This window comes from Mesoplodon mirus (genome assembly GCF_964341445.2).
Source record: "Mesoplodon mirus genome assembly, chromosome: 12".
In the NCBI taxonomy this organism is placed as follows: domain Eukaryota; kingdom Metazoa; phylum Chordata; class Mammalia; order Artiodactyla; family Ziphiidae; genus Mesoplodon; species Mesoplodon mirus.
In genome coordinates this window covers 45,341,608-45,353,670 of record NC_138988.1, presented here as the reverse complement: position 1 = coordinate 45,353,670, position 12,063 = coordinate 45,341,608, and the positions used below count along the sequence as shown (strand labels likewise).

Genomic DNA, 12,063 nt, shown 5'->3' with positions numbered 1-12,063 from the left:
GTGGTGTATTATAGTTTTTATGTCTTGATGGATGTGTTTGGGACCAAGTAGCAGTAGGACAAGGAGAGAGGAGAAAGAAGAGAACAGAGCAACAGGGATTTGCTTCACATTCTTGGGGTTATAACTCTCTGGCTAGAGAAGAGAATGTTCCTCCTTCAGGGTTTTAGGCACTGGCCAGAAGCGGCTACTGTCCCCTGTAGCTGCTGCAGGATTACCTGCAGGCTGGGGAAGGACAAAATGGAAAAAGCAAAAGCAAAAGAACAAACAAAAAACTAGGGTGTTTCCACTGCTCTGACCCTTAGGGGTCCCCTTTCCTGTTCCTTGGAACAGAAATAGAGGGTTTCTCTTGGGGCTCCTGTCTGTACTCACTGCTTTTGAGTCCAGGTCGAATAATACTGGAAGGGAAAAAATAAAAGGGAAACTCACTACCGGTTCACTGATATCTTGAGTTCTGGTTTACTTCTCCCATCTGCCTGCTGTTACTCATTTTTCAGGGATAAGGTTTATAGGCTTCTTAGTACAATACCTAGCATGTAGTAGGTGCTCATTTTAGCTACTCAATGAAAAATATTACTTTTCTAACTCGCTAGTTGTTTTTTTTTTTTTTTTTTCTGGCCACACCACACAGCTTGCAGGAGCTTAGTTCCCCGACCAGGGATTGAACCCAGGCCCTGGCAGTGAAAGAGTGGAGTCCTAACCACTGGACCACCAGGGAACTCCCTCTTACTCAATAGTTTTGCCAAATGTCCTGTGCAGTTTAAGTATCTTTTCCAACCTCTTGTTTGACAGAGAAAACTCTACAGAAAGCTCAGTAGTAAGCTTGATTGTGTTGGGTTTCTATTGTTGAACAGCAGAAACCTAGAGTATTCTGGGTCACAAGATTCCAAGGAGCTTCTGAAGAGCCCTCATTGTGGACAAGCAGAAGGGGCGAAGAGTGGTCAGCAGCTCAGTCACTCCTTCAGACTAGGTGAGCTTTCATTTGGCACTCTTGAACTCAGAACGCTATTTCTGAGAGTTCCTAATTTGTGTTACCTTTCTCTTTAAATCTCTGTGTACATCGTGCCCTGCTCATATTTTTGTGCATTGATGGATATTGTTCTACCTTCCTGCCACAGAAAATCCATCTGAATTGCGGCCTAAGAGCACTCTTGGGGGTCAATTGAATGAGTCCATGTTTCTTCTCAGGTATGTAAAATGACAGAGCAATAAGGGATCCATGGGAGATGAAAGTGAAATCTTCTTAAAGTGTCTGTTGTCTGGCTGGTAGACCATGTTACACAGAAATAAAGGACAGGGATAAATGCAAATTCCAGTCTCACTCTCTACTTTCAAAGTTACTGTTAAGTGCTGGCCAATGGAATGTAGACGTCGCTATGTATTTTTAAAAAATTTTAACCAAACCACCTTATTTTTCCTATTTATAAGGGTTAATTAAAACTTTTTCATTTTGTACTTCTACTTCAAATAAAATTGAATTTAAAATTTCAGAACTCCAGCTTTATTTAGATAAAGACTTAAGAAAAAGAACAGGTTGTGTTTTTATTTAAATGTCATTTTATCTGTGAGGCTTAAACAATATTTGCAATAACTGAAATAATAAAATCAGAATGGTATTTAATGTGATTAAGACCAGTGTATTTAAAATTTTATTAATGTGTAAATATTGTGTTATATTTTATTTATAGTTTTAGTCTCATAGAGAAATAGTTTAATTTCATGACATAGGGGTTATAATGATAAACTAAAATTTCCTGATTTGTTTTACTCATATTTAAATATAAAGCATGTTAAATTTATTATATATATCTTAGGCATTTTAAATTCAGTTTCTTAAAAAAAATTTGTACAGTCTCTGGTATATTTTATGACTTAAGTAAGTCCTTGTTTAATGAATGAATAAAAAGGCAAGTAAATGAAGGAGGGGTGATATTTGGAAATTTGAAGGAATTCATTAAAAGAGACCATAATGATCTGAATGGAAGAATTTCTTAAAATGCAGAAAACTCAAAATCAGAGACCTGGGTGTAATGGAGTGGTCCACAGAGTATGGCAGCCATTGATAAGTGTAGGAGGAATCATTAAAAATAGATGCAGAATATAACTTGTTGCTTAAATAGGTACCAAGGTAATTTTCCATTTCAAACATTTTATGAAATAAAATTGTAAACATTGTCTATGCTTTGTAGAATATCTGTTCTATTTTATTATGTTAATCCTGCCTAGATCAGCAGACATTAAAAAAATAAAATCTTTTTTTTTAGTTGTCTGGTTAAAACAGAAAATACTGTATATAGCATAGAAGCTCCAAATAAAAAAAAACAATTACCCAGGAAATTACTTTGAAAACAGTTTAAAACAATTAGTGTCAAAAACACAAATTAGAGTTTAAAGTTTTTAAAATCTAACAAGATCACATAGAATCACCATATTCTACCATTTTTCATGAGATGTGTTTTTTAACCCAGAAAATAGTAAACAGGATAAAGTTTCTGAAATGTGAGTAGTGTTAACTGGTGTGCATTTTTCAGTTCTCGTCCTACTCCAAGAACTAGCACCGCAGTGGCATTAAATCCTGGTGAGGCTATGACTCAAAATTCACCACAGAAGACTTCTCCCTTGACCGAAGTAAGCAGAGATGGAATTTTCTTTTTTCTTTTTACGTAGGATACAGGGATTCAGAAGAATAATTGCAAGTTAATCTCTGAACTATGTTTTTAATTGCAAAATTTACAACTAAGTCACCTTCCTTGATTATCACTGGTTTTTCTAGTAAGTACTCTTAAGAGAGAGGTGCTTCATAGGTGTTTTTTTGATAACAGCTTTATTGAGATATAATTGACACACCATATAATTCACCCATTTAAAGTGTATAATTCAGGGGCTTTTAGCATAGTCACAGAGTTATGCAGTTACCAGCACAGTCAATTTTAGAATGCTCATCATCCCGCAAAGAAGCCCTGTACTCATTAGCAGTCACTCCTATTTTCTCCCAGTTTCTCTACCCTCTTGCCTGAGGCAACCACTAATCTACTTTCTGTCTTTATAGATATGCCTATCCCGGACATTTCATATAAATGGGATTATACAATATGTGATCGTTTGTGACTGGCTTTTTTTTTTTTTTTTTTTGCACGGTACGCGGGCCTCTCACCACTGTGGCCTCTCCCGTTGTGGAGCACAGGCTCTGGACACGCAGGCCCAGCGGCCATGGCCCACGGGCCCAGCCGCTCCGCGGCACGTGGGATCCTCCCGGACCAGGGCACGAACCCGTGTCCCCTGCATCGGCAGGCGGACTCTCAACCACTGTGCCACCAGGGAAGCCCTGTGCTTTTTTCACTTAATGTTTTTAAGATTCATCCAAATTGTACCATGTATCAATACTATATTCCTTTTTACTACCCAATAATATTCTGTTGTATATACCACATTTTGTTTTTCCATTCATCCATTTGTGGGCATTTGGATGGGTTTCCCCTTTTGGCTATTCTGAGTGATGCTGCTATGAACATTTGTGTACATCTTTGTGTGGGTGTGTGTTCTATGCTGTTTCATATGGTAACTGTTTAACCTTTTGGAGAACTGCCAAATTGTTTTCCAAAGCAGCTGTACCATTTTACATTCTCAGCACCAGTGTATGAGGGTTCCAATTTTTGCACATCCTCACCAAAACTTGTTATTATGTCTTTTAAAAAATTGTGGTAAAATACACATTACATAAAATTGACCGTTTTAACCATTTTTAAGTGTACAGTTTGGTGGCATTAAGTACATTCACACTGTTATGTAACCATCACCACTATCCATTCCCCCCTACCCAACCCTCCCCCCAACCCCAACCCCTGGCAACCACTGTTCTACTTTCTGCTTCTAGAAATTTGCCTAGTAACCTTATATAAGTGGAATCATACAATATTTGTCCTTTTGTATCTGGCTTATTTCACTTAGCATAATGTCTTCATGATCCATCCATGTTGTAGTGTGTATCAGGAATTTCATTCCTTTTTAAGTCTGAATAATATTCCATTGTGTGTATGTACCAATTTATTAATTCATCTTTCGATTCACACTTGGGTTGCTTCAACCTTTTGGTTATTGTGAATAGTGCTTCATTGTCTCTTTTTGGTTACAGCCATCCTAGTAGGTGTGAAATTATATCTCACTGTAGTTTTAATTTTCATTTCCCTGTTGGCTAATGATGTTGAGCATCTTTTCATGTGCTTATTGGCCATCTGTATATTTTCTTTGGAAGAATGTCTATTCAAACCTTTTGCCCATTATTGAGTTGTAGGAATTTTTTATATATTACAGATATATGATTTATAAACATTTTCTCCCATTCTGTGAATTATCCTTTCACTTTCTTGATGGTGTCCTTTGAAGCACAAAGGTTTTAAATTCTGATGTAGACCAGATTATCTTTTTTGTGTGCTTGTTGTTGCCTGTGTACTCTTGGTGACGTAACTAAGAAACAGTTGTCTACTCTAAGGTCATGAAGGTTTATTTGTATGCTTAGCTCTTACATTTAGGTCTGTAATCCATTTTGAGTTAATTTTTGCATATGGCACGAGGTAAGGGCTCCAACTTCTTTGTTTTGCATGTGGATATCCAGTTGCCTCAGCACCATTTGTTGAGAAGGCTCTTCTTTCCCCAAGACATTAAATAATGTCTTGGAATTCTTGTTGAATATTAATTAACTATAAATGTGAAGGTTTACTTCTGGGTTCTCAGTTCTATTCCATTGATGGATATGTCTGTCGTCATGCTGCTAGCACTCTGTCTTAATCACTGTGGCTTCTTAGTAAGTTTTGAAATTAGGAAGTATGATTTCTGACTTTGTTCTTTTTCAGACTTTTTTGTTTTTGGCTATTCTGGGTCTCTTGCATTTCCATATGAATTTTAGGATCCGTTTGTCAGTTTCTGCAAAGAAGCCAGCTGGGATTGTGACAGCAATTGTGTTGAATCTCTAGGTCAATTTGAGGAGGATCGCCATGCTAACAATATAAAGTTTTCTTCCACAAACATAGGATGTCTTTCTATTTATTTAGGTATTCTTTAATTTCTTTCAATCATAGTTTTTTTGAATCAGAAATATTTTGAAGTAAAAAATTTACCAAGTTCTTATTTGTTGTACTTACTGCGGTTGTTGCTGTATTTTTTATGTAATGTGAAATGCATTCGAACCATGTGAAACTTAATTTTGTATTGAAATGAAATGTAGATAGGTTGTAATAAAATCTCACTGTGCTAATAATTGTTTGGTTATATGTGAGATAGAAAATCAGTGTAAAAGTAAAAAATGCATTCTGAAATGCGATAGATGTTGAATTTCTTCTGCCAGATGTTTATTGTAGAGGAGTGTATGTAGTTATTTTATTGAGAATATTTAAGCACTAATTATATAAGTAAGGGAGCTTATGTTTTATAAATTTTTTTAATTTCTAAGTTTGTTTACTGGCTGCATTGAGTCTCCGTTGCTGCGCATGGGTTTTCTCTAGCTGTGGCGAGCGGGGGCTTCTCTTGTTGCGGAGCACGGGCTCTAGAGCACAGGCTCAGTAGTTGTGGCACACGGGCTCAGTTGCCCCGCAGCATGTGGGATCTTCCCGGACCACGGCTCAAACCCATGTCCCCTGCATTGACAGGTGGAGTCTTAACCACTGCGCCGCCAGGGAAGCCCCTATTTGTTCATTTTTAAACAAGGGAACATAATTTTATGACTTAATTTTTTCATTTAATATGTAAGACCTCATGGCAATTTTTTTTTTTTTTTTTTTTTTTTTTTTTTGCAGTACGTGGACCTCTCACTGTTGTGGCCTCTCCCGTTGTGGAGCACAGGCTCCGGACGCACAGGCTCAGTGGCCATGGCTCACGGGCCCAGCCGCTCCGCGGCATGTGGGATCTTCCCAGACCAGGGCATGAACCCGTGTCCCCTGCATCGGCAGGCGGACTCTCAACCACTGCGCCACCAGGGAAGCCCGACCTCATTGCAATTTTTGATTACTTAGTTTATTCCTGAGCATTTTATTTAACAGCTTATTTTTTGCTATTGTGAATGGGATATTATATTTTTATAATCTGTTTTTGTGCATACATTCACTTTATGTATATGAAATTAATTTCTACATATAATTTTCTAATTGGTCTACCTTACTCATTTTTAGATTATTGTATAAGTTTTTCAGTTGACTTCATTTTGGCTTTTCTTTCAAGTTTATCTGTTTTGAAAGTCCATGTTCTTAAATTTTCTTTAACATATTTTTTTTTTTACAAAAGTTGCTCCTTACTTATTCTTCATGTGTTTTTAATATGTCTGTCTTCTAAGTTGAAGAAGGGTTGTTGTGGTTTCCAGGAACTTTGTTAGCTAATTATTCTGTCCCTTACCTTAGTTTTGGATTGCTTCTTTTTCTACTTATCTTTCACTTCACTGATTTGATTTTCTGGTTAGCATTTTTTCGGTCAAAGTTTCAGTGGAAGTTCTTAATGCATAAATCCTCTTTTTTTTTCTTTGTCTGATGTGAAATACTAAGGCATAGCACTAGGAATAAAAGTTGAGTTTAAGGAGAGCACAAAGAAACATCTTGAATAACTGATGGGGAACATCTAGTTATTCATTTTCATTATGTGTCAATTCCACTTTAACTAGGATTTGTAAAGATATGGGTGTTTAATACTTATATAACAGGTCACTACTTCAGCTTGAAATTTTTTTATGCTGTAATTTAAACTTCATATTGAATATTCTGTAAAGCAGAAATAAGCTGATTAATTTTTGGTCGATGAAAGATAACAACCATGCTGGTAATTGAAAGACCAATTTGTCTCATCATAGTTTAGAACATCAAACTATAGAAGATCTGTTTTCTAGTTCTAACCAGCCGTCGTGGTGAACACGAGCAAGTCAGTTACTTTCTCTGAGCCTTGTTTTTTTCATCTGTAAAAATGGGAATAATGATACACTAGATTTAGGATTTTTGTGAAGATCAGATGAGACTGTCTGTGGAAGTGTTTTGAATAGCAGTGGAAGTCCATTGATACAGGTGACTTTTTTCAGTGGAGTCTACTCAGCATCTTACTAATTCCATCTCTTAAAGCTTTTCACTAGTCACAGAAACCGGGTCTAATTTTTGTTCTTGTTTCAGATTACAAGTGGACACCTGAGTCAGCAGGACCTGGAGACCCGGATGAGAGAGCTTATCTACACAGACTCAGATCTTGTCATCACCCCAATTATTGACAATCCGAAGGTGCGGGAAGGCACCCTAACAACCGAGGGCTGAAATCTGGGTGATGTTTTCATTCCCAGTATACTTTGCCTTATTTTCCTTTTTGAAAAAAAATTATTTATTTATTTTTTGGCCACACTGCATGCGGGATCCTAGTTCCCCGACCAGGGATTGAATCCATGCCCCCTTTCAGTGGAAGCGCAGTCTTTTTTTTTTTTTTTTTTTTTGCGGTATGCGGGCCTCTCACTGTTGTGGCCTCTCACGTTGCGGAGCACAGGCTCCGGATGCGCAGGCCCAGCGGCCATGGCTCACTGGCCCAGCCGCTCCGCAGCATGTGGGATCCTCCTGGACCGGGGCACGAACCCGTGTCCGCTGCATCGGCAGGCGGACTCTCAACCACTGCACCACCAGGGAAGCCCAGAAGCGCAATCTTAACCACTGGACCGCTAGGGAAGTCCCTTCTTTGCCTTATCTTCTCTCCTGTTCTTGTCGTCTGCTTTTCTTTCTTTCTTGCCACGTGTCTACATTCCTAACCCTCACCCTTTCTGTAACCCTCTCCTCTTCCTGCATCACTCTCTCTTTCACTGGAAGGGTAAGTTTTCTTCCCCCTTTGCAGCAGCTCTGCCTGTCAGTACATGAGCTGGAGAGTGGCTGCTGACTTCTAGACCTCAGACCTTAGCCTCAGTCCCTTCATTTCTCCATACTTACTTAGGTGAATTACTCCAGACATTCTCCTCACTGATGAGTTGTGAAGGCAGATGTCAGAGAGCAGCGCTCACCAGACTGGGGTGGGTGGGCAGATTACAGAGAGACCACACCTCTCATAGGTTGCCAGGATTGTAGGGCAGATGATGGGGAGACACGGGGAGCTTGGGGAGTCATGGTTACAATGCACTTCTAACCCAGTTCGATTTTCATTGCTTCACATCTTTGAAATATAATACTGTATTAGTAGGGAATGATGAGTACTCTCCTTGGAAAAGGAAATTAATTTCTCAGTTCCTCTGTTTTCTGTTGATTTCCAGCTCCAACACACATTTCACCACCTATTATGCATTTTTATTTTCTTCCTTTTTTTAAAATGTCTTTTTCTTTATTAATTTATAACTGTTTCATCTCACTGGGGAAGTTTCTATAGTTTGGAACAAAAGGCTTCTTAGATGAATGTTTATTTACTAGGTAGACAACATTTAATATAGATTACTCAGCTATTTTTCATAATGGAGCTATCTCTTTTTATGCATTCAGGTATCTGGCAGAGTAACTGTATATTATACCAAATTTAATGTGTAACAGGGCATTTTCCCAGTGGAACTTCTAGAACGCTTTGTGCTATCTTTTTTTTTTTTTGGCAGTATGCAGGCTTCCCACTGTTGTGGCCTCTCCCGTTGCGGAGCACAGGCTCTGGACGCGCAGGCTCAGCGGCCATGGCTCATGGGCTTAGTTGCTCCGCAGCATGTGGGATCTTCCCACACTGGGGCACGAACCCGTGTCCCCTGCATTGGCAGGCGGACTCTCAACCACTGCGCCATGAGGCAAGCCCCCCGTGCTATCTTTTGACCATATTCTGTATTTCTTTCTTTTTATAACCACACTTAGTTGTTTCTGGGAAACCTTAGAAGTTTTTTTTTTTAACTTTTAATTTTGAACTAATTTTAGACTTAAAGGTTCAAAAATAGTAGACTTCCTGTATACCTTTTACCCAGCTTCTCTTAGTGTTAATATTGTACAGGAACACAGTACTGTTAGCAAAATCAGGGGATTGACATTGGTACAGTGCTATTAACTGACAAACTCATTTGAATTTCATCAGTTGTGCCACCAGTGTCCTTCTTATGTTCCAGGATCCCACGTTACAGTTGGTTTTTATGCCTCCTTAGTTTGCTCCAATCTGTCCTTGTCCTTCACAGTCATGTGGTAATTTCTTATTCTTTCCTTGTCTCTCATGACCTTGACACTTTGAAGAGTACTGGGCAGGTATTAATATTTTGTAGAATGTCCCTCAATTTGGGTTTGCCTAAGTGTTTCTCATGATTAGAATGAGGATATGCATTTTTGGTGAGAATACTACTAGCAGAAGTTTAAAAGATGCTCTATAGAGAGGTTTTGGAGAAGTTAGACATAGAAATGATGGTTGAATTTTTTTTTAATTAATTATTTTTGGCTGCATTGGGTCTTCGTTGCTGCATGCGGGCTTTCTGTAGTGCGGCGAGCAGGGGCTACTCCTCATTGCGGAGTGCGGGTTTCTCATTGTGGTGGCTTTTCTTTGTTGCGGAGCATGGGCTCTAGGCGCGTGGGCTTCCGTAGTTGTGGCACTCGGGCTCAGTAGTTGTGGCTCGCGGGCTTAGTTGCTCCGCAGTATGTGGGATCTTCCCAGACCAGGGCTTGAACCGGTGTCCCCTGCACTGGCAGGAGGATTCTTAACCACTGCGCCACCAGGGAAGTTCGATAGTTAAATTTTTTAATTAAAAGTGTCATGTTGAAGTACCCCAGCTATTCAGAACTCATGGATCCAGCTGCTATATGCTTTCCTCACTTTGCTCAAGGAAATCGTGTGCTTTCCTATTCATGAAATTGTATCTTCTCCAATTCAGTCATCTAGTCCTAACCACTCTTCAAGACCTAATGCCACTTTCCAGGTCTTCCATAAACCCTGCCCTGACCACATCAACCTAAAGTCCTTTCTGATTCTCTATCTTTTTAGGAACTTTTCTCCGAAGTATTTTGTCTGTAATTATGTCCCGCCTGTTTTGCATTCTAATTTAAATTTCATGTTTTTCTGTTGTTTCACAGATGTTTGTCTTATCTTTCTAACCAGTATGTCAGCTCTCTGGCAGTAGGGTCATGTCTTTTTATCCCCCTTAGCACTTAGCATAGTGCCTCACCCTGGCAGGTATCCAATAAATATTTGTTGAGTAACTAAATTTCTAACCTAAAGGTAAATTAGCCTAAGAGTAAGCCAGGATAGGGTGACCCTTTTCCATGACGCTTTATTTTATTGAAGATATCAATTGAAATGATTTTATTTTATACATTATTACCTATATTTGTATATTTTAATCTGAAGGGGCTTTGTTGAATGCTTATTCTTTTTGGTGTTAAATTTTAGTGTTCTTTTCTGTCCTCATTGATTTATAATCTGATATAGGAGACATATCAGGAGATAGATACCCATCTTAAAAAGGTTTTGTTTTGTTTTTTAAATCACAGATAATGAAACAGCCACCAATTAAATATGATCCAAAAATATTGCATCTACCAGCACATTCAGGTAGGATCATAAAGGGCTTATCAAGCACATAGATTCATGGTGGACAAATACAAATATGAAATTTAATAGCAAATGGAATATTTTATTTATGAATAGCTAAATTTTTATTTTCTTGCCAACTGGCTATATTCTTGAGACACTGTATAAATTATAGACAACCTGTAATCCATTTGAGCCAGCGTTTGACCTTACTCAGCTGGGTCTAGGCTGCTCAGTACTCTTGTGAGTGGGAAAGTTCCTATGAAACTGGGCGAGTTTTCCTGTTGAATGGGTGGGCCCTTCTCCTGTCCTTTCCCTTGTCAAGCCAGTTGAATTTCCAACATTAATGGTGCTCTTACCAGTACAGAGGGTTGGAAACCACATGAAGAATCGAGATTCTACTTGAGGGAGTAGGGCAGTTGAGATCAGGGTCAGACGGTTCACTTTTGTGGGGTTGATGTAGGACTGGAGATACTTAAAGGTTGATTGTTACATTTCCTTTCCCCTAACAAAGTCTTACTTAGGGTGAGTTTAAGAATTTTTCTTATACCTTAAATTTTGATGTATTTTGTTTGATAAGTTATATTTTAAGCTTTTAAACTAGATCTGGAAAAATTCTTCATCATAGCTAGAGTAGAATCTATGATTTGAAATCAAATCAAAATAAGTTCAAAATAAACAACATATGTTCAAATTTAAATAAACTGTTCCAAGTAGAAGCACTATTTATGAAAACTTAGAGGAAAATTATCTCAAAATAATATTCCGTCCCTTTCCGCCTTTATGTTGAATTATTTTAGGAAATTATTGTTATAGCTGATTTTGTTTAAATATAGAGATTAGGTGAAACTATGTTAATTTTAGCTGGCATTTCATTTCCCAGTTTTTGTCTTTTGTTTGTATAGGGGTTTGGAGGTGGGACTCCCAGATGATTTCAGCTTTGTATTAACCTAGTTATGTTTACTAGTAATTTCACTGGGACCTTATAACATCTGTAGAAATTTTGGCTTTTCCAGTACTTTAAGGCTAGGTTGCTTTATTTATGCAAAGGGTATCTTGTTTTTTCCATAGTACAGTTTTATTTAAGTTTGCATTTTGTTATGTTCTTGGTTGCAAGAATATTCTCCTAAATTTAAGCATCTACCTTCTTTTTTTAAGCATAGGTTTTCATTGACATAGTTCAGAATGTCTCCATGGGGAGAAAAAGAGATGAACATAGAAGAGCAAATAAAAGTAGTGATGTCTTTGGAGTAATTTTGGTTTTGACAGTGTAAAGTTATAATTTTCTGTGTGCCCTCACCTTAGGTATTAAAATTCTGTGTTCCATTTTATTCCTCTTGTAATGTTCTCAGCAGTCCTTTTTCACATGATCCCCACTTTAATATTTTCTTTCCTCTGCAGTGGATAAGTTAGTATTTCTAAAAGACCAAGATTGGAATGACTTTTTGCAACAAGTGTGCTCACAGATCGACTCCCCCGAGAAGAGCACAGGGGCCTCCCGAGCCAAGCTGAATCTCCTTTGCTACTTGTGCGTGGTGGCCGGGCACAGGGAGGTGGCAACCAGGCTCCTCCACTCACCCCTGGTATGTAGTT

The 12,063-nt window shown here is 38.3% G+C and overlaps 1 protein-coding gene across 5 annotated transcripts in view; it reads left to right on the top strand.

Annotated features, from left to right (window-relative positions):
• Positions 1 to 12,063, top strand: part of ULK4 (unc-51 like kinase 4) — a 549,109-nt gene that overhangs the window by 27,826 nt on the left and 509,220 nt on the right. For 4 of the 5 annotated variants that reach the window (XM_082638146.1, XM_082638142.1, XM_082638143.1 and 1 more), the window contains 6 exons: positions 852 to 967; positions 1,116 to 1,185; positions 2,529 to 2,625; positions 7,137 to 7,241; positions 10,431 to 10,491; positions 11,872 to 12,053. In XM_082638146.1, the coding sequence (XP_082494272.1) occupies positions 852 to 967; positions 1,116 to 1,185; positions 2,529 to 2,625; positions 7,137 to 7,241; positions 10,431 to 10,491; positions 11,872 to 12,053 (631 nt within the window). The remainder of the gene's footprint in view (positions 1 to 851; positions 968 to 1,115; positions 1,186 to 2,528; positions 2,626 to 7,136; positions 7,242 to 10,430; positions 10,492 to 11,871; positions 12,054 to 12,063) is intronic. The other variant, XM_082638145.1, reaches the window with a different exon arrangement.